This window comes from Daktulosphaira vitifoliae, unplaced genomic scaffold, assembly GCF_025091365.1.
Source record: "Daktulosphaira vitifoliae isolate Bord-2020 unplaced genomic scaffold, ASM2509136v1 Scaffold_4, whole genome shotgun sequence".
NCBI classification, from domain to species: Eukaryota; Metazoa; Arthropoda; class Insecta; order Hemiptera; family Phylloxeridae; genus Daktulosphaira; species Daktulosphaira vitifoliae.
The window spans coordinates 4,515,956-4,536,843 of record NW_026099575.1 but is presented as its reverse complement, the minus strand read 5'-3'; the positions used below and the strand labels follow the sequence as shown (position 1 = coordinate 4,536,843).

Below are 20,888 nucleotides of genomic sequence, written 5' to 3'. Positions count from 1 at the left end.
AGTAATATTTGAAGAAATTTGCCAGGAATAACTTGAGTTCACAATTGAAATAATTTAACTTTTTTTTTTTTTTTTTTAATAAAAATGTTTTTGATACTTTTGTTTTATTACAGATACATTACAATATTTATAAAGAACAATTATAATCCTAATTGATGTTGGTGTACAACAAATGTCAGTTAATTGAAAATATAACATATTTGTAAAAAAATATTACGATAACCAGAATATTTTAATAATATTTTATTAATTGTTCAGATAAGTCAAACAGAATTATACTTGAGCAGCTTTCTTGGCTTTAACTAGTTCAACAATTTCTTTATATCTCTTCATACACTCTTTTTTTGTCCTAGTGGGTACACATTCAGCTATCCTATCCCAGCGATCTTTAACTGATACAGGATATGTTTTAAGAGCTTGTTCTAAAAGTTTTTGTTCTTCAGCTGACCATCCAACGGGACGCTCTGAAACAACTTCTGGTACATTTACTTCACATTTTTTTTCTTTTTCAAACTGATCATAAGCATTAGCATTTATTTCAGATTTGAGAGCATTATTAGTAAAGTTGGTATTTTGTAATGATTTGGCTTTTGCTAGAACTTGTTTAGCGTTTCTTTCACCATTTTTGCTATGTTGATTTATAAAATTTGCAACTGCTTCCCATCGTTGATTAGTTCCAGCAGGAAATAAATTCACAGCCTTGATTAATAATTGTATATCTTCGGTTTCCCAATCATTATTATTTTTTTCAACTACTTTAATTTCATTTTTAATAACATTATTCATTTCAACTCTACATTCCATTTGTTTAAGTTTTTCTATTAAAGCCTTTCGACCTTCTTTTTGAAGAGCACCAGCTAATTGCTTAAGTTGCTCTACAGAAAGTTGATCACAAATTTTTTCAACACCAGACATTATTTCTATCACATTGTCTCCATTTTGTATGTAATAATTGTTAGAATTACATAAATCTCTAATATGTTTACGCTCTTTTTTTAATGCCTTTTTTTGGCTTTCTTTTTCAGCTTTTATAGCATTTCGATGAGCTTTTTCGGCAGCTTCACGTTCTTCTTTTTCTTTTTGGACCTTTGCAGCTTCTTCTTCTCTTTGTCTGATCTCTTCTTCTTGTTTAAGTCTAATCGCATCTTTTTTAGCTTGTTTTAATGCAGCTTTTTTTTCTTGGTCTTCTTTTTTAAATTTTAGTAATCTAGGATCATTAGCATATGCCAAATCCACTAACTGCCTAATACGAGTACTCTCTTCTTTTTTCAATTTAGCTCTATTAGCACGATTCTGTTTTTCAATCCACCTACGTTCTTCCCGATCAGTTGCTTGTTCACGATCTTCTTCATCAAGATAAGAAAATTCTCGCCATGAGTTAAAATTATACCAAAAATTATAGAATCTATCAACGTAATCACGGCTACTATTTATGTCTCCTAATTGTGGTACTGAATTATGTTCTGACCAAACACTATTACGGGCAAAAACTGGACCAAATAATTCAAAAAAATCAGATTTTTTGGCTGTCTCTTTAGAAGGTATACTATTTTCAAACTTAGGATCAATTGAATCATAAGCACGTCTTTTTGTTTTATTGCCAAGTGTTTCCCAAGCTTTAGTAATACAAGAAAAATAGTCATCATCACCTTGAACTTTTTCACCAAGTTTTTTTCTTTTATCTGGATGATGATTAAGTACTCTTCGCCTATATGCAGTTTTAATTTGTCCTTCAGTTGCTTTGTAACGTAATTCTGTTAATCCTAATACTCTATATGAAAAAAAAAAATAATATTAAGGTTTCTTTTTATAATATAACAGAAAAAATGAAAATTACAGCTCATAAATCTTAACGTATTAGAAAATGCAAGGCAAAATTTTTTTGTTTAATATAAATAGAATAATAATTTTTAAAAATACCAACAGATGATTGTTAAATTGACTTATACTACATTTTTAGAGGGTTATAATATAAATATAACAAAAAAAATGTTTTAAAACCGAATATTTTTGTTTAAGATGTAAAATTATTATATTAAATACAACCTATATATTTTGGCTTTATTGATTATTTTATACTAACCTAAGTAAAAATTTAAAATATACTAATATAAATTTTAAGTGTCTTGATTTAACATAATTATATATATATATATACTTTAACTGAGCTCTTCTATAGTACAAATAAATAATTCTTTTATTTTTTAATGCAATATAATTTGCACCGTATTTTTGTTAGTGTAATGAATGTATCTTTAATATATCATAATTACCGATAATGATCCTGATCTTTCCATTCTTTAGGATCTAAAGTTTTTAAGTAAATTGTATCAGCTTCACTTTCTTCAATATTTGTTATATTATTAAATTCTATTTCATCTTCGGTACTTGAATTATTCTCATGAACTGTTGAGCCAGACAATAAAGTTAGTAACCAAGGTCCAACAGTTTCAACTTTTCGCAATTGAATATTGAAAATAGGAGGTTTTTCTTTGTCTTTCATGATAAGATATTTTTCTACAATGCACACAATAATTAAACAACATGTAATCAATCTAATATATATTATATATTTTATTATTATTATTTTTATTTAAAACTCGATGACAAAATTATGAAATAAATAAAACAATAGATTTGCCAGCTATAGGGTAATACTATGTATTACCTCCAATATTAAATATTTATGATAGAATAAAATTGCTAACAACAATAAAGAAGATTAAAAATTTCTTTACTGAATGACCAAAAATTTAACATTTTTGAAAAATAATAATTTTAATTTAGAATTATTTTAGGTTAGATTGATTTTGGAAAATTCAAGGACAATAACAATATTACTAAAAACGTTTTAAAGGTCTTTGTAATCTTTAATTCATTATATTCAGTAACAGACACGTATTTCTCTTAACCAATAGATCCCCAAGACCACTATAACGAATTTCAACGATCATGAATGTTTTCAAACTTTTCGTGGTCGTCGTCTATGATCTAAATTTTGGCGTATGGAGAGTGAAATTCAAGATTTTGTGATTATATGTAGGGCAATAACATAGGCATAAGCGTAACTAATATAACATTTTTGATATTTCTGACAGAGGAATCATTTCAGTATTTTTTTATTGAAATAAAAATTTAAGTTGACCGTTTAAAATTATAAACCAGCCCATAATCTTTGTAACCATATGGAGAGGGGAGCCATACGTCATAAAGTGATCTTACTCTATGCCATTGGCATAGGGGACATAGCACCCTAAAATTTATGAATAAGTGTTTGATATTTTAATTTTTTTTTTGTTTAAAAGGAAAAGATTTGATGTCCCTATTCCTATGGGAGCCTCAAGGTGGAACTAAAATTCATAGAATATTGTGTAATATGTGTAATTAATTTGCATTAATGTCGCTAATATCAGTAATAAAATATCATTATTTTTGTATTATATGTAATGTCGTATGCACAGTACAACATTTTGTTGATATATAAATTATAGAATTTCTGTAATAATTTATTATTACAAATATCAAAAAAATACAATAAAATGAAATATTTGCGAACCTCGGTCCGTTGTTGAAGGACTTTGACAATTCAGTTAATTAATACGTAAATACTAATGTCCTACATAACTAATTATAAACAAGTCAATGTTTGAAAATCATCAAGAAAATATACTACATATACTAAAGTAGTAATTATGTTTTATTTATGTATTTGTTTAGTGGTTACAAAAATTTCTGAGAAACCACGTATATAATATACACTAGTGTACTTATTTATCAATAATGAGATTGTGCAATTTAAAATTTATTCCAGGGCCCTAATAAAGAGGGCAATCGCTCTTATAACCCTCAATGGCTTTAATGGCAACTAGTCTTAATGATATTTTTTAAAGTCGATATTTACAAGATATGGCTATAAAAACTTTTATTTTTAGTCATCACTTTGTTTTTTAGCAGAATAATTTTTTCTAGTATGCTACCAAAGTAAAAAAAAGGTTAAGTCACCCTTCTAAAATTAGTTTTTAATATATCCTGAGTCAATCATAATAGTATAAAAATTATATGCTTTTAAAAAATATACAAGATAGAACAGATCTAACTAATAAGTCTATAACTTTTGGTACAGTTTACATTTCACTGTATTTTTTTTAGCTTCGATGCGAAGCTGAAAAGGTATTAATTTTACTATGATGTGTGTTTTTTTTTGTGTCTGTTCCCACTTTTTCTCAGCTCTCACCGAACTAATTTCTTTTAACGACACGTCAAAAGATCACAAATTCTATGTAGTCGAAGATTAACCCTTAAAAATTGAAAAAATTTCCCTTGCTCCCTGTAAATGGGGGAAATTTCAAAGAAAATTACAAATTCAAAAATCAGTAATTTTCGACATTTTTCCAATTTTTTTTACTTAAACAGTCATAACTTTTTGAATTATAGATTAATAGTAACAATTTTTTTTTATAGTTACATTAGGTATATTTGTTTTGAAAATCTGATCCTGCTTCTGCCCACATGGGACTTCAAAATAATAACTTTTCCATAAAAAAATTACTTCTTTAACTTAACTTTTGAAAATATTAAAAGCGTATGTATAAATTTAGTAATGAAAGTATAAATTAAAGCGTATGTAATATACTTTAATATGAAAAAAAATTTCGTTGTTTTCATTGGTAAAATGGCTATCGTATTTAAAAATATGCTATTTTTATGTTAAAATTCTCGGTTTTATATAGCATTTAAAGTTAAATTTATTTACTTCCTTTAAGTTGAGAAAAATAAATTTGAAATTTGATTTAGCTTAAATTGCCATTTTTATACACTGAAGGAATGTGACGTACGGTTGCCGAGTTGGTAACATTTGTACAAGGCATTATTTTTGACACAAAGCTTTCTTTTAATGAATAGAGTAGTTATATAAGAAATGAATCGTACGGGAAATTAGGTTTTTTATACCGAAATTGAAATATTTTAAAAAATTAAGATGCCTTAAAACCTGTATATTATTCTTTAATAAGATATTAAATAGAAAATGTTGTGATTGTTTAACACACATATTTAATTTTACAGTTTTTTTTTTTAATACAATATTAAATTATATTTTTGTGTTATCAGACTCATATATTTAAAACTTCTCATACTGTTTATGATGTATCTATTAATATTTTAATATTCTAACAATAAAAAAAATATTTCGACTAAATCTAAAAAAATTTAATTCCAAAATGTATTCGGAATTTAATTTTCGTATAGATTAATAAGTAAAATAGTTAAACTGAAATAAAAACAGATTTCATTGTTTGTCTTATTTGTATTTATCTAAATAGGCATCACTGGTACTATTTACCAATCAGAGGTCTTATCATTTTACCGAAGTTTTGGGTTTAAAAACGAGTTTCGTTGTTAGCGTAATTTGTTACAGAAGCCTAGAAATTTCGGACTTGCGATATTAAAATCTTACTACTTGTAACTTATAATTTCAACTAAAATTTAAATATTTTCATAGAAAATATTATTTCTCTTTTTGTAAGTTTTTATATTTGACTGTTCAAAATTATGAATTAATCATAAATTATATTTTTTCAGTTAAAATTTCCCATCGATCGATAAAAAATGTCAACTAGCCAAAAACATCGCGAGTTTGCAGGAGAACCAATGCGAGATAAACCTGTCGAAGATTTAGCTGGTATTGGACCAGTATTAGCTGCTAGACTAAAAGAACAAGGATTTACTAAAGTAAGTCTTTAATATTTGTTTTTAAGTAATTGTTTAAATGTCTGTGTTCCATTTTTGTTAAAAATTGAACTTTTATCTTTTTAACGTGTAGTGAATTAAATTATAATTATGAGGGTAGATCCTATTTTTGGAATATATTATTTTTAAATTTTCATAAAGAAACATTGAAATATTGCTAAGTATTTTTTTAATTTATTAAAAACCTAATTAAACAAAAAATAGTTGGTTAACAATTAAAAAATTACTCTAATTGTATTATCCTATATTCCTTAAGTAGTAACTTGGCTAGTAATTTAAACTTAAGGCATCCTATTTTTAGTTCTAAATTTCCAGAATAGATTAACTTAATTATTGTTCTACTTTGTGCATATTATAAAACATTAAATGTTTTTTATAAAATTTAACTATATTATTATAATTAAAAAAATCATTCTTGGTATTTTTTCTTTTTATATATTTTTGATTTATTAATTATTGAATATCTAAAAATTTAATGAAGAATAAGACTGTTCACAACTTTTGATTCATAATTTTGAAAATTATTCAAATTTTTTATTATAAAGTAGATGAAGAGCAAGGCAGTGTAATAACTAATGTTAAAAGTAACATCACCCACACTTTACCTCACTCTAAATTTTATAATAGTTATAACTTAAAGTTATGAGTCAAAAGTTGTTATCCATTAGCTATTTTCTTAATTAGATCATTTTTTTATTTTATAGGCTAGTTAAGTATGTATGTTGCCATTTAAAAAATTAAAGTTGATATCTTTATAAGGGATGAATTAAAAAAATATACTTAATAATTGATAAATCTATATTAAATATATAACAAAAAATATAATTAACAAAAATTTTAAAAATAATTATTATTTTAAGAAACATTCAGTATCTAATATTTGTGCTGCTTGTATAAATATAATTATTAACACCTGTAAAATAAAAAGATAGAATAAAAAACGAAGGTGACACACGAGTAATTTTATGTTTATCTTTAGGTATTTTGGACTTTTTTTTTGATGTTCTAATGTTAAAATACTTTTAACATATCATTAAATGTTGAAATATTAAATTTAAATCTATTTTAGGCATACAATGTTTTGGGTCAATTTCTACTTTTACAAATGGATCAAGAATTATTTTGTGATTGGTTAAAAGATATAATAAAGGCAAATTCGAAACAATCTAAAGATTGTCATGCCTGTCTTAAGGCTTGGTGTGATGAATTTCTTTAGTTTTACAATATTCAATAAATTAAGGAATTATGTAAAATTATTGATTTTTAATTTCTTTCCTTAACTAATATTTTAATTTGTTGCACTTATTAAAATAAAATGTCAGATTTTTTTTCTGTTATTTTATAACATATACAAAATTGATTTATATTGATTGTATGTATATTATTAACTTTTAATATTGATTGAATCATTATGTTAATTCATTTTTAATATTACAAATATTAAACTATTGTAATATACCAGGTAATAACTTAATTCAAAAACTAAGTTAAATTATTAATTGACAAGAAATAAATCTAGTTTATGGTCATAAAATGAACACATACTAATTATTCTACTATTTTTTTTTTCACATATATCAGGGGTATCAATAGACAAAAAACACCAATCTGCTCCATAGAAAAGCCTTTTTTCTTTTTCCCCAAATGATTGACAAATATTTGCTGACATATTAAAAGTGTTAATTATATGTGCTCCATTGAACATTGAAGCACTTAATAGATACTCTTGTGTTGATGATTCCCATTTTAATCTCCAAACACCTCCTCCTACCTTGGTGTTTTTGTAGCTATGTTTCATATTACGTGTGTCCCATAGCCTCACATTCTCATCATAACTGTAAACATAAAATATTAATGTATGAATACAAAAATAGCTATTATATTATATATAAACAATATTTAAAATATTTTCCCAGATAATATCAATCAGTATACCTTCCTGTAGTTAAAACATTTTCTCTAAGCATGTTAGATGTACATGTTGTAACTCCTTGACTGTGTTCATTATTAACAAACACAGGTTTTTCAAAATTATTACGTTTATCATAACATTTGAATTTAGAATCATCACCACCTAATTAATCAAATATTTCAACTAAAATACACAGTTTATAGTTTGTTAGTACAATATATACCTGTATACAATAAATTAGAATTCCAGAAATCATAAGCCACAATCCATGACTCATAATTATGTGCACTAAAGCTGTAAATTGTTCCATTAGTTATATTTACCAAGGTAATAAATCCATGAGAATCGCTGATAGCAAGATTGAATGAATCATTCATTTTTGACCAAGCTATAGATAAACTCATGTGTGGTTCATTATTAGTAGCTGGAGTATTGAAGGTCGTAAATACTTTCAACCTTAATCCAGTATTCATTTCTTCTAAAAATATTTTTAAATTAATTCGTAATTTTTACTCTAAAATTATCATTCAATTCCAAAAAATGTAAGAATAATTCTATTTTGACTTAAAATTTAAAAAATATGTTACTGGAAGTCCATCGTTTAGCTTTCAAAACAAGTATTTTTTAGGGAAATTAAAATTGTTTATAAAATAAATTATTTAAGCACTATTTTTTTTTGCTCAAAATAATTATTCTGAAAGGAATTTAATTTTTGATTCTGAATCTAGAATTAGAATTATCAATGATACTAGTTTTTGAAATTATCACCAATTTGTGAAAAACAGGTAATAACGTAATGAATTACTCATAAAAATTTTTTTATAAAATCTTATTTTAAACTTTAATTAGCTATATTTAAAAGATACTTGCAAAATTTGAGATCTGTATATCAAGTTTAAGTCACTACACATGACTTTGAAGTCGATTTTAAGTCATTTGCAAAAATCAAAACTAAAATTTTATTCAGAATCTACCATCGTGTTTAGCACAAAAATTTGTTGAATTATTATTTAAAAAAGGTTAGATCATCTATTAAAATAAGCAAAGAAATGATTTAAATGATAAATGTTTACTGATAATTTAACATATATTTGAGTCACCTATAGAGAGCTCTGAAACTATGAAAATATAATATTGATAAATAAGAAAAAAATTGGAGTAATTAACCTAAACTATAAATGGTGATATGATTCCCAGACAACGCTGCAGCTAATAGTATTTTTCCTGAGAACAAACTATAGTTCCATTTCAAATCCAATACAGCATCATCTAATATACATTGAACTAATTTAATTGTTATTTGATTTTCTAAAGTGTATAAATTTATAGATCCTGTTTTAATTTTTTTTTCTTCGTCAAGTTTGTAAGTACCACAAACAAGTACATGATGATAATCTTTTATAGGGCACCATTCTACAGAATCTGCTGGGTATGTTGTATCATGAGATTCCAAATGAGTAACTTTGTTTATTGAATACATCTGCAAAGAAATGTATAAAAAGTAAATACTAAAATGTTATTTATTATTTGACAAGCCAACATTTTGAACAAAAAAAAAATGAACACAATAACACATAAATTAGTATAAAATGTAGATTTCTTTATTCAAAAATATAAAAACCATATGGTCCAAAGAATGATAAAAATTTAGATGAAAATATGTATTTTTGTTGATTATTTTAACCTAATTAACATTTTACGTTGCATAATATGTTGTATTTCTCCTCTACGTATCATTAGATAAATGACCTTGTCAATAGCTCTTTGAGGATATTTTTGCCGGAGAAAATCTTGTATTATACTGAATTCAGATACTTGAGATCCAATTGGAAATCTTCGTTTTAATTGTTTTTCAATACGTTGTAATGTTTCAGTATCTTCTTCAGTTGAAAAACCTTCTACACCTGATAAACAACCAGAAGTAGCCGCACTGAGTGTGGATACTTGAAATAATCTCAATGCTTCATCAACATGAGTTTCTGTAGCAAATGGTTGCAGCTGCATTTTAGCTAATGATTCAGCTATACGAATTATAGCTTCCAATTGACGAACTGTAATAGGAATGGCAAGTTTTTTTTCTGATTCTAGTTCATGACAACCAGTTCTCATAAGAACATAACGACTTTTAAGTTTCTCTCCAGCTTCTTCAGATAATCTGGGACCACAACGTTGCCGACAATAATTTAAGAACTTTTTAATTGTTGACAATGGTAGTTCACCTTCCACTTCTTGTTGATTCTGACCATTCATTAAATGAACATTCATAATATGTTTAGCAAGTGTCATATCTCTATTTTGATTATGTTCATCTTTAATAATAAAGATCATATCAAACCTGAAAATGCAAAAAAAATATTGAAATAATAACTTAACACATAACTTACTAATATAACTGTTTTTAAAGATCACTTAAGATATTTTTATTTATAAAATTCATACTTATATTTTATTTAAATTTTCTAGATATTTATTTCCATAAATTTAACTTATAAGAGTGTATAAAAAAAATTATAAAACCTATATTACTTAATTTATGTAATAAAAATAGAAATTCTTTAATTTTTTAATATCAAAATTAATAAAAATAAATGAATGTAAAGATTTTCAATTAGGAATTTTTCAAAGATTAACTCAAATTTAATATTAAAGCATATACATTTTATAAGGATATTTAATATCTACCGAGATAATATTGTTGGCATAAAATCAATGTTGTCTTCTCCTTTGCTGTCATCCCATCTACCAAATACAGAATTAGCGGCAGCCATTACTGAGCATCTACTGTTCAAAGTAGTGGTAATGCCAGCTTTTGCAATAGAAATTGTTTGTTGTTCCATAGCTTCATGAATTGCAACTCTATCACCTTCTCTCATTTTATCAAATTCATCAATACAAACAACACCACTGTCTGCTAGAACCATAGCACCACCTTCCACAACAAAATTATGCGATGATGGATCTCGAGTCACAGAAGCTGTTAAACCAGCAGCTGATGATCCTTTTCCAGATGTATATATACCAATTGGAGAAACTTGTTGAACAAATTTAAGTAATTGTGATTTAGCTGTACCTGGATCCCCTAATAATAATATATTGATGTCTCCTCTGCGTGTTAAACCATCTGGGAGTCTTTTTCGTGAACCACCAAATAATAAACATGCAATTGCTTTTTTAATATCATTAAAACCAAAAATAGATGGAGCAATTGACTTAGCAAGTCTCTCATAAATATCTGGTGAAGATGCTAATTTTCTAAATAATTCCTCATCTTCTACAGATGTTGGTACAGATGTAGTGAAACCTCCAACTTGATCATCTAACTGAAATCCTAATACTCTTAAGTATGGAGCTCGAACACCAACAACAGTTCGAGAATTTTCTGCAAGTTTTTGTTTTTTAGATGTCTTTACCTATATTATTAAAAATAAATAGTACAATATAATTAAATAATTCATTTTAATGTTGGAGAAATATAATAGTTAATTCTACAAAACAATACTAACCTTCTTTATTGAGTACACACCAACTACCATAACTCGATTACCTGGGACAACTCGTTCACATAAATATCTATCACAATAAAGTTGAACATGACGAGGCATTTCTCCTTGAGGAGTAGAATCACTTAACTCTTGTAATTTTAATATTTGGGAATCCACACATTTACACTTATCAGGAATAATAAAGTACGGATCTAGTGGGCATTGTGGCCTTCCTGCTTGTTCAGTTGAACATTTTCTAGGCAAAACATAACCATCCATACCAGGTTTAACGGGTAAATGAGATAAAACATTTCGACAAGCTCTACATTGTAGAGTTATTTCCGTCGCTTTAGCACGAATACTAGAAGCTGATACAATGATCCCAGGAATTTTAACTAATCGAGATATAGATTCAGATTTAATTGAACGTAATGAAGATGGTAGAGAATTGGTTGATAGCAATATTTGAACATGTTCAATATCTTCTAGGTTGTCTGTAGCTGAAAGTTCTTGAGCTAATTCAGTAGCAGCATCTTCAAAGGCGGGCAAATGTTCAATTGGTTGTTTATACAACTTGTCAGCTAAATTTTCGTCAAAACCAGCTAAATCTTCAATATTAATCTCAAGCCAAAACTGACCCAAATTGGTATTTCGTTTTAAAGTATCTCTATACTTATAATTAAAATTATCTTCATTATATGTTTTTAAAAATTCTTTAAATGACTTTTTAATAGTTCGTGCATTTAATAAAGATGACGCCAAATTGTCATCATCTCCAAATGTATCAGAAAAAAAAATTCCAGGTGTATCAAAGCCTTCCATAATCTAATAGTTATTATTTCAACTATTAGTTGATCTGTGGTTTTAATAAATGTATTAATATAAAAAAATAAATACAAATAAATAAAATTACAACTCAAAAAAAAAATTAAAACTACCACAATTTAGAATTTCCATTCCTCATATTCAATTAAACAAAACATCTCCTACAGTCAAGCGTCTGGATTAGTAAAAGGCGGGAAAATCATTATTGTACCATAGAAATGGTTAATCTTTGAAGTTAGCAACATCATTTATAAAACAATATTCATTTTGGTAAGTTGACAGTTACTCATTATCATCTACAATATATTTATTAATATATAAATTTACTTACTTAAACTATCTTAAAGATGAGTATTTCAATTATTATATTTATATAAACTGTTATTGGATACACAAATACTTAAACCTTTTTAAAAGAAAATTTCTATGATATAATTTTAAATTATTTATGAACGATCTAAGGATATCCGATCTGAAGATAAAACCACAATATATATGAAAATACTATATGATAAAACGTAAATGCATTTACTATAAATGTTGAATGTAGTGTGCAAGGTTGTATTACCACCTTGATAATATATTTTGATAAATATTGTTAAGGCTATGGAAGTTATTCTCTGAGGATGTGATAATATTATGAACAAAAATAATGACTATATTCGAGAAACCATGATGTTACTATTAAATTTATAAATCACTATAAAAATACTTTGAATTAGCTTACCTATTTAAAATGAGCTGATTATTGCATTTTAATTGCATACGTAGTTAAACATTTAAAAAAGTATAATCGCAAAAGTGATTTAAATATAGAAATTCACTTAAAGCTTTTATAGACAAAGTATTATATTACATTTAATTAATTTTCATATGTTGTTTGAGACAGAAATGTATGAGATTAATAGTGAAATGACAAAATTTTATTTTGAATCTTATTTACGTTTTTCTGATATCAAAAAATATAACTCAAGTATTATAAGGAAGTGGGTGGTTAAATTTTATCTGTGGCCCCATACGCGCAAATAATAAAAAATAAATGGGAACGTTACATGAAATTCCTCCCATTAAAATTACTTAAATGTAATTTATCAACATTTTTTGAAGTGATTGACATTGTACCGCTAGAGATGAATATCTCTGGGGATTGTAAGTATCCAAAGCACTACCCCCCCTATTTATATCTATGGTTGCCACCTAAAAAAATTAAACATTTTTCGCAACCTTTTAACTAATGACAAAATTATGTCACTTAAGATTTTAATTCATATAGTCGGCTTAGTGCAAAAACTCATTAACCGCTATTTCATTAATTTATTGCACAAACATGTGATCTCAATTTTATTATTATTCATAGTCTTTATTAAAAAACAATCTTGTAACTGTACATTAAATGCATAGACGCAAATATGGTGGGACTAGGATGAGCTTAGCCACAGTGTGGATGTAGCATAGTTGGGACAAGTATAGATGATATCTGATAGTGATTAAAATCACTATCCTAAGAAATGCTACGATGCAAATCAACTACATTTTGCATTGTTTAATTTTAAGAAATTGGTGGATTATTCCAAAAGCAAAATAAACTTCTAATTTTGTTAAACTTTGACTGCCATTTGCACATAGAATAAGTGATAGTGATAAGTCGTCGTGATTAAATTTTTAGAATAATGTTTAGAGAAATGTAAATACAATATTTTTTTAATTAACTATTTGTTTTAATAAAACTTATATTAAATAATTAAGGTATACAATGCATTTTTATTAATAAATATTCAGCATTAAAAATATAAATTAATACTTTTTTTTGTACATTCGTTGCCATTTTTTGGTTCTATTTATAACATACCATTAAATAAACTATAATTAAATAATTTAAAACATAATTTCTATTACAGGATTACCATAATAGGTCAAGATATTATCTATATATCTAATTCATTATTCTAAAAATAAAAATATTCTATTGATTAAATAAAACATCAATATTGTCTTTTATCAATATAAAATATAAAATAATACTACTACATTGAATTTGTTTAACATTTAACCCTGTTAAAAAAATAAATATAATATTCACATATATTTGTTAGAACTTCTTTACAATTATTAAATTTTTAAACTATTACTAAAATTTTGTTTAACTAGCTCAATTTAAATTAAATATAATTAAAAAAAATTCTTTTAAAATTTTAATTATTTTTTATTTTTACAATAAAATTTTTGAATTTAAATTAAATTTAAAAATATCAAAGATTGTAAAATGAACTAACATTCTTGTAAGAACTGATTGTTGTAAGATTATATTAAGTTTTAGAAGTATAAAGTAATTAATGTGCAATGTTAGTAACCTAAACTTAATTAGCTGATTAAAAAATTGATTGTGCAATGAATTTTTTCTAAAATATTTACTTTTTTTTTAAATTATTTATGAAAATAATTCATCACCAATATTTGCAAGCAATAAAATAAAAATAATTGATATTTAGTCATAATGGTTAAAATACTTTTTGATCAAAGTTATATTAAATCTTGGTTTATAATAAATTAAACAATTGCTTATGAACTTATTTCTCATCCATTAACTTTATCATTTAGAGCCTAAATTAAGTAAAAAATATAATATTTTTGAAGCAGAATTATTCAATTAAATATTATAATTATTTAAATAAAATAATACATAAAAAAAATATAATTAAATTTTGTATACTTAATATAATTAGTATTGTATTATTGAAATATTTCGCAAAACTTTTTAACAATATAAAAATACCCTGACAAATTGAAAATGAAAATATTAGATAAAGGCCTCATATAATACTTTATCACCAATATACATATTAATGTATACATATTAATATAAAAACTACCCTTTAATATTCCGGTCAGTCATGGTGATTTAATTTATCATATCGAATTTTTATTAAAATTACTGTATTGTATTATTTTTTCAAGTAAATATTTTTCTATAATTCTTTTTTCCATTATAATTATATTAAATGTTATTCTTCATTATTAAACATTAAACAAATATTCATTTTATAAAAAAAAAAAAAACTAAGGCAACTAATATTATTAACAGTAAATTAAATCAATAGCCTATTTCTTTGATCTGATGTTTATTATCATCAACAGTCAAAATATGTGTAAACAAAGTATTAAGTATAAATAGAAAATATATTTTTTTTTAATTTTAGAATAAATGAATTCTATGAAAAAAAAAATATGCAACAAAATAAGTCAGTTTAGTATTATAGTTGTCTGGATACTTTTTCCACTTCTTTCAAACACTCACTTACTAATGTTTTTGCTTTGTGAATAGATTTTTTCAATCGTTCTGTTGAATTTTTGCATCCTGTGTATATCGGTCTAATTGAACCAGACATTTCTTCAATGACACTTAATAATTCTTTATATTTTGCCCAACCATCTTCGCAGCTCAATGAATCAATGTCAAAAGTTCTTTCAACATTCTCAAGCTGTCCAGTTATACGATCAGATGTTGCTTGAGGAGGTGGAGGCATATGTTCATTTTTATAATTTTTTATTTTGTTATGTGAATTTTCTTTATTAAAATTTACTACATTCTTTTCTTTTGGTTGTTCATAAGCATAAGGTTTTCTTTTATTAGCTTGATTAAGATTCATTAGAAATTCAGGATAATTTAAAGGTAAATTAAAAGGCCATTGTTGTTCAGGTTGTGGCGTATAATTAGCATAGTGTTTACGATTCATTGTTAAATCTAACAGAGGGTTATAATTACTCATATCATAAGGCATATGATTCATATTAGGCAAACTAGTTTTTCCTCTCTTACGAGGAGTAGTTCCATGAGAATTAGATGGTAATGAATGTTTATTTTTGCTCTTTCCACTACTTGAATTTGGAACCAATGATAAAGAAACTGTACTTTGTGGAGAAGTAGATGATACAGCATATGGATTGTTTGATTTAGAACTTTGAGATATAGGAATAATGGTTAATTCTGAATGACATCCCATGTTGCCAGATTTAATTGCTTCTAACAAACTATTTTCCATGATTTTTTCTTTTAAATAATAACTGAAAATAGTATTTTTATGACTTAGATATAGTTATTTTACTCTATATCAGATAAAATAATAGAATTAATGAAAGGAATATTATCTAAATCTAAAAAATTGCAAAAATAAAGATCCTTAATAAGTAAAAGGGCAGTAAAATGATAGGTTTGTTAAGAATGGGATAATAATTAAAATTTTTTTTTTTATAATATGATAAAACTATTTTTCAAAAAGTAAATTAAAAAGTATGAGTTTATTGTCATTTAATTTATAACACAGTTTAAAATCTATAGAAAAAATTATGTGATAAACTACTAAAATTGTATAGAATAATCAACAATTACAGAAAAAAAATCTTCACGGTATGTGCAGTAATTAATTTAGCTTTATTAAAAAAATGTTTATATTTTTAATTTCTAAAATAAAGTATATATATGTATATATATATATATCGCTTATGTCCTTTTATCTATTAGAAGTTATTTATAAAGTTATAGTAATCCACCTTATGTTAATGAGATCTAAAAGCAAGAAGTGTGAATATTTAAAATTAATGAACAAATTAATTTTTTTTTTTTATTGAAGTTTGTTACAATTCTGGTAAAAATTTTCATTCAAAAATTAAATATGAGAAATTAATATACGAATCAGAGTACATTTTTCCAGAGGTAAATCATAAATTATAGGTAAGTAGTTAAATTCTACTAAATATTACATTACTTTTCTTTAACATAAACACTAATTATTTAGATGTTTACTTACTAGTTTAAATCGAGGAAAAATATGTTTTTTAATAGGAGTAAAAATAAAAAGTAGGTTATAAGTACTTAATAATAATCTAGTCTATGGTTATAAGTTAAACAAAACGATTTGATATAATCTATTACTTATCACTTGTAATATTAATTATTACGTATTCACTTGTTTAACATAAATATATCAATTTTATAAGAATATTTATACGTCAATCCTATTTTAAAAAATTAAAAAAAAATTTTATCGTCGTAAAAGGTATACAAGCAATGTACATTTGAATTAATAATAAAAACAATACTAATTTTTAATCAATGAACAACAATAATTAACAAATACAATAATACTAAGTGGATCAAACATCAAGATTATTCACTATTTTAGTAATTTACTAATATTTTCTAACATTAAAAGTGGCTCTATGTTCAATCAGTCAATCAACTGATAATTTATTATGATAAAAGGTAATGGATTCCTCATTAGATGACATGAGTAGTGAAATGTTTTTATAATATATGTGTTCAGCCTCTAATAAAAGTGATGGCTGTGTTGCAGGGAAATGATCCAATCTTAGTTGATAAATACAACACGATTTCAAATTTGAAATATAATATTTAATCTTCAAAAAAGGTTATGTTATTAATAGTTAAAAATACAATACTTGGTATGAACAGACTAACTCTATGTATTGAATAAACTTAATAATTTTACTCAGCAGACCGGTTCCATATTATATTATAGATAAATATATTAAAAATTACAATTAGATTTCTCTGGGGGTGGTGATCACAGTAGAAATTATTTGACTACTCTGTTACTAATTGCGACTTGATTCATTTGTAAGAGTGCATAATTTATACTTGTAATACATTAGCTTTGGTTGCAAGTATATAAAATAATTATATTCATAAAAATTAATTGTAGTGCGTGTTGATATTCATTAGCAACTTAAATGGAACATAATTATAAAACAAAAATATATTAATTATGAATATAAATTCACTTTTAAGTCTGTCAATGTTCTATTTATGTTTATCTAATTGTAAATTCTATTTTTATACTGAATTTATGTTTTAATTAAATGGTGGCATGGACACAAACTCATTATGGATACACCTCACTTTCAGCCTAATTATTTTAATATTATAAAAATTTATATTTTAGTTTTTAATAAAAGTTTTAAAATTTTAAATACATTGAGCAAGTCAACAATGAAGCCAGTATTTTGTGTGAGGCAACTAAAAGTAATGTTTAGGGAAAAGAAGAAAAAGCTGTGTGTGGTATTTATAGATTTGGAGAAAGCGTATGATAGAGTACCGAGAGAGGTTTTAAAGTGGGCATTATTGAAAAAAGGTACATTAATATAATAGAGGATATGTATGATGGCACTTGAACTAGGGTAAAAAGTGTGGTAGAAGTAACAGAAGGTTTTCGGGTAAGAGTAGGAGTGCATCAGGATTCTGCTTTAAGCCCTTACTTATTCTCTATATTGATGGATGAAATTACTAGAGTAATACAAGGGAGGTGCCGTGGTACATGTTGTTTGCTGACGATATAGTGTTAATAGGCGGAAATTAATCAAAGGCTAGAGATGTGGAGATCAGCTCTTGAAGAAAAGGGTTTAAGAATAAGTAGAAGTAAGACAGAGTATATAGAGTACGAGTTTGACAAAGGAGAACATGAGGTAGGTGAAATGAGGAGATCAATGACAATAGGCGAGGACGTGATTGAAGAGGTGGAAAGTTTTAAGTATTTAGGGTCAGTTGTGCAAAAGAGCGGTGGTATTGATGAGGATGTAAGACACAGAATTAAGTGCAGGTGGTTAAAGTGGAGAGAAGCATTTGGCGTCTTATACGATAAAAGAATTCCAATGAGGCTGATAGGTAAATTCTACAAGACTGTAGTGAGACCAGCTATGATGTATGGTTTAGGGTGTTGGGCGGTTGATAAGAAAGTAGAGCAGAAAATGACTGTAGCAAAGATGAGAATGCTTAGATGGATGAGTAGAGTGACTAGAGAAGATAGGATAAGAAATGACCATATAAGAGGGAGTATAGATGTGGCGTCAATGTAGATAAGATGAGAGAAAATAGACTTAGATGGTTTAGTCATGTTATGAAAAGAGAAGAATCGGAAGACGTAAGAATAGTTATAGAAATGAATGTTGAATGAAGAAGAGGTAGAGAAAGACTAAAAAAGAGATGGAGAGATGTTATTGAAAGCGATTTGAGGACAGTTGATGTGGGAGATCGTGTCTAGTGGAGTTTAGGATACGAGTAACCGATCCCTAGCAGTTGGGATTAAGGCGAGGAAGAAAAGAAGAAATACATTGTGCGAATGTAAGTTTATGAAAAAGTTATAATTTTATATTAAATTTTTTTATTTTATAGATATAACAAAAATTAAAAGTTGAATTTTTTTTATAAAATAATACGCATTTTTATTTTTTGCCTGTGATAAATTCAATTCTTTGAAATATTTCAAATAGAAATAATAAATCTTGATTACTCATTGTTCATTCAATAGTGATAATTTGATAATAAAAATTCAACCAACTTTAAGCATTGCTCATAATTATATTCTATTCTAAAAAAAAGATTAATTAAATTTTTTTTACAAAAGTTTAACAAATCATATTAGAATTAGCATCATACTCGAGTACTATCTTTTTTTAATTAATAAATCGTATATAGAATTTTTTCTGAATTTTTCTCGAATATGTTTAGCTGTAAGTCTGTTATCATTGTTCAAATGTCTTCTTTGATAAGCGTCTACTTCTAAAATTTTTCTTCTTGGTATATGTAGTAAAGCATTTAACCAATTATTATCAATTTTAAGATCTGCCATGATCATTACCATCTAAAAAATATTTTTAAGAGAGTTACTACGTTAAATGCTATATTGTAGTTTAGTAATTTAATCCAACCAGTAGTTCAGGAAGTTTTTTTGTAAAACAAAATTAGAAATAAAATTTAGAATAAATTTAGAATTTATTTAGAATAAATTAGTATTTATTAGTCAAGTAATATGGTTTTCATAGTCAATTAAATATTATGACTAATAATGAAATTTCTGATCTAAATGATAAACTAAAAAATATATATATATAACCTTTGCAAAATTTAAGACAAATTCAATAATGTTAACACATGGCAACTTAAGCTCAAAGTTTTAATTTGTCTGGGATTTTTTTTAAATTATTTACTTATCTTCAATAACTTACCAAATATTATAAATACAAAGAAATGTTTGAAATAAAAAGTACAAGAAATGACATACTCTACAAAAAGTGTTTTTCATTTTTTGTTTAGAACTAGTATTTAAAGCTCAAATACAAAATATATTAAATATCTTAAATTTTGAATTTCATAAAATAATTTTTCTTTTTATACAACTAAATCAATATCTTTGTTATGTACTTGAATTTATCATCAAAAAATTATTTTAACAACAATTTTAATATTTAATTTAGTTTAAATCATTTTATGTTTAAACCTTGTTGATTCAATTTTATGAATATTTAATCACCAAATGGTCATAGTTGTAAAAAATACTTTTAAAAAGTATTTTAAATAATACTCAAATATTTAAAAAAAAATGTATTTAAAATACTATTTGAATACTTTTCATACAAAAGTATTTGAGTAATACTCAATTACTTTACAAAAGTATTTCAAATACTAAGAATACAATTAAAAAAAAATAATAATGTTTTTATTTTAACTAAGAGCAAACGGTTCCACCTAAATAATTACCAAGAGGGTAATTTGAGTCAAATATTGAGTACTCTTAAATTAAGAGAACTCATTTATTATTTTCGATATTTTTTGTTAGAGGTAAATAAAATTAATTATTGGAGACTAATCAGTGAAAAAAATAAATATTAGTACACATGTAAAAACCTGTAAAGTATGTCTTATTGACAATAGAGTAAATCATTTGAACCTGCAATAGGCTATTGTAGGTTCAACTGATGTATTAAAAATAGATGTATACATAATAGCATTTAGATAAGCACAATAATTATGTTATACTATAATGTAACATATAAAATAACAGAGAATTATTCTCAATTTTCATTTTGACTGAGTTTAATTTGCTTGCTGTGTTACGGTTAGCAAATTA

At 25.3% G+C, this 20,888-nt stretch overlaps 6 protein-coding genes across 10 annotated transcripts in view; 1 reads left to right on the top strand and 5 right to left on the bottom strand.

Moving 5' to 3' along the window:
- Positions 1-85: 85 nt before the first annotated feature.
- Positions 86-2,787, bottom strand: LOC126903984 (dnaJ homolog subfamily C member 2). The gene is made up of 3 exons (XM_050682594.1): positions 2,669-2,787; positions 2,274-2,517; positions 86-1,771 (listed from the first exon to the last, which is right to left on the bottom strand). The coding sequence occupies exons 2-3, from the start codon at positions 2,501-2,503 to the stop codon at positions 274-276; spliced, it is 1,728 nt and encodes a 575-aa protein (XP_050538551.1). The 5' UTR covers positions 2,504-2,517; positions 2,669-2,787; the 3' UTR covers positions 86-273.
- Positions 2,788-5,356: 2,569 nt separating this feature from the next.
- On the top strand, positions 5,357-7,002 carry LOC126903996 (barrier-to-autointegration factor A). Its single transcript, XM_050682613.1, has 3 exons — positions 5,357-5,520; positions 5,581-5,730; positions 6,818-7,002. The coding sequence occupies exons 2-3, from the start codon at positions 5,608-5,610 to the stop codon at positions 6,962-6,964; spliced, it is 270 nt and encodes an 89-aa protein (XP_050538570.1). The 5' UTR covers positions 5,357-5,520; positions 5,581-5,607; the 3' UTR covers positions 6,965-7,002.
- Positions 6,529-12,799, bottom strand: LOC126903990 (diphthine methyltransferase). Of its 3 annotated transcripts, none has more exons than XM_050682605.1 (5): positions 12,695-12,799; positions 8,828-9,140; positions 7,884-8,138; positions 7,684-7,822; positions 6,529-7,583 (listed from the first exon to the last, which is right to left on the bottom strand). In XM_050682605.1, exons 2-5 carry the CDS (start codon positions 9,138-9,140, stop codon positions 7,244-7,246), a joined length of 1,047 nt encoding a protein of 348 aa, XP_050538562.1. In that variant the 5' UTR covers positions 12,695-12,799; the 3' UTR covers positions 6,529-7,243. The 3 variants fall into 3 exon arrangements, with proteins under 3 accessions (XP_050538562.1, XP_050538561.1, XP_050538563.1); XM_050682604.1 differs by lacking the exon at positions 12,695-12,799 and adding an exon at positions 12,299-12,439; XM_050682606.1 differs by lacking the exon at positions 12,695-12,799 and adding an exon at positions 12,299-12,439 and having other exon boundaries at positions 7,884-8,135.
- Positions 9,240-12,098, bottom strand: LOC126903981 (DNA replication licensing factor mcm5). The gene is made up of 4 exons (XM_050682590.1): positions 12,081-12,098; positions 11,164-11,998; positions 10,343-11,070; positions 9,240-9,995 (listed from the first exon to the last, which is right to left on the bottom strand). Exons 2-4 carry the CDS (start codon positions 11,962-11,964, stop codon positions 9,335-9,337), a joined length of 2,190 nt encoding a protein of 729 aa, XP_050538547.1. The 5' UTR covers positions 11,965-11,998; positions 12,081-12,098; the 3' UTR covers positions 9,240-9,334.
- Positions 12,800-14,240: 1,441 nt separating the features above from the next.
- Positions 14,241-17,034, bottom strand: LOC126903995 (uncharacterized). Of its 2 annotated transcripts, none has more exons than XM_050682612.1 (2): positions 16,773-17,034; positions 14,241-16,071 (listed from the first exon to the last, which is right to left on the bottom strand). In XM_050682612.1, the coding sequence occupies exon 2, from the start codon at positions 16,005-16,007 to the stop codon at positions 15,219-15,221; it is 789 nt and encodes a 262-aa protein (XP_050538569.1). In that variant the 5' UTR covers positions 16,008-16,071; positions 16,773-17,034; the 3' UTR covers positions 14,241-15,218. The 2 variants fall into 2 exon arrangements, with proteins under 2 accessions (XP_050538569.1, XP_050538568.1); XM_050682611.1 differs by having other exon boundaries at positions 14,243-16,029; positions 16,773-17,032.
- A 2,139-nt stretch (positions 17,035-19,173) lies between these two features.
- Positions 19,174-20,888, bottom strand: part of LOC126903987 (mitochondrial ribonuclease P protein 1 homolog) — an 8,218-nt gene continuing 6,503 nt past the window's right edge. The window contains exons 3-4 of one of the 2 annotated variants that reach the window (XM_050682599.1): positions 19,418-19,622; positions 19,174-19,349 (exon numbers count right to left, since the gene is read on the bottom strand). In XM_050682599.1, coding sequence (XP_050538556.1) covers positions 19,425-19,622 — 198 coding nt within the window. In that variant the 3' untranslated portion in view covers positions 19,174-19,349; positions 19,418-19,424. The remainder of the gene's footprint in view (positions 19,350-19,417; positions 19,623-20,888) is intronic. The other variant, XM_050682600.1, reaches the window with a different exon arrangement.

What these genes read in the sequence shown, in the direction of transcription:
- LOC126903984 (XM_050682594.1), bottom strand. Translation starts at nt 2,503, where the DNA reads ATGAAAGACAAAGAAAAACCTCCTATTTTCAATATTCAATTGCGAAAA. An exon ending in AAAGATCAGGATCATTATCG is followed by an intron (nt 1,772 to 2,273) that starts GTAATTATGATA and finishes TTTTTCATATAG; the next exon opens with AGTATTAGGATTAACAGAAT.
- LOC126903996 (XM_050682613.1), top strand. Translation starts at nt 5,608, where the DNA reads ATGTCAACTAGCCAAAAACATCGCGAGTTTGCAGGAGAACCAATGCGA. An exon ending in AAGAACAAGGATTTACTAAA is followed by an intron (nt 5,731 to 6,817) that starts GTAAGTCTTTAA and finishes AATCTATTTTAG; the next exon opens with GCATACAATGTTTTGGGTCA.
- LOC126903990 (XM_050682605.1), bottom strand. Translation starts at nt 9,140, where the DNA reads ATGTATTCAATAAACAAAGTTACTCATTTGGAATCTCATGATACAACA. An exon ending in TATCACCATTTATAGTTTAG is followed by an intron (nt 8,139 to 8,827) that starts GTTAATTACTCC and finishes AAATATTTTTAG; the next exon opens with AAGAAATGAATACTGGATTA. An exon ending in TTCTAATTTATTGTATACAG is followed by an intron (nt 7,823 to 7,883) that starts GTATATATTGTA and finishes TTGATTAATTAG; the next exon opens with GTGGTGATGATTCTAAATTC.
- LOC126903981 (XM_050682590.1), bottom strand. Translation starts at nt 11,964, where the DNA reads ATGGAAGGCTTTGATACACCTGGAATTTTTTTTTCTGATACATTTGGA. An exon ending in GTGTGTACTCAATAAAGAAG is followed by an intron (nt 11,071 to 11,163) that starts GTTAGTATTGTT and finishes TTAATAATATAG; the next exon opens with GTAAAGACATCTAAAAAACA. An exon ending in ATGCCAACAATATTATCTCG is followed by an intron (nt 9,996 to 10,342) that starts GTAGATATTAAA and finishes TTGCATTTTCAG; the next exon opens with GTTTGATATGATCTTTATTA.
- LOC126903995 (XM_050682612.1), bottom strand. Translation starts at nt 16,007, where the DNA reads ATGGAAAATAGTTTGTTAGAAGCAATTAAATCTGGCAACATGGGATGT.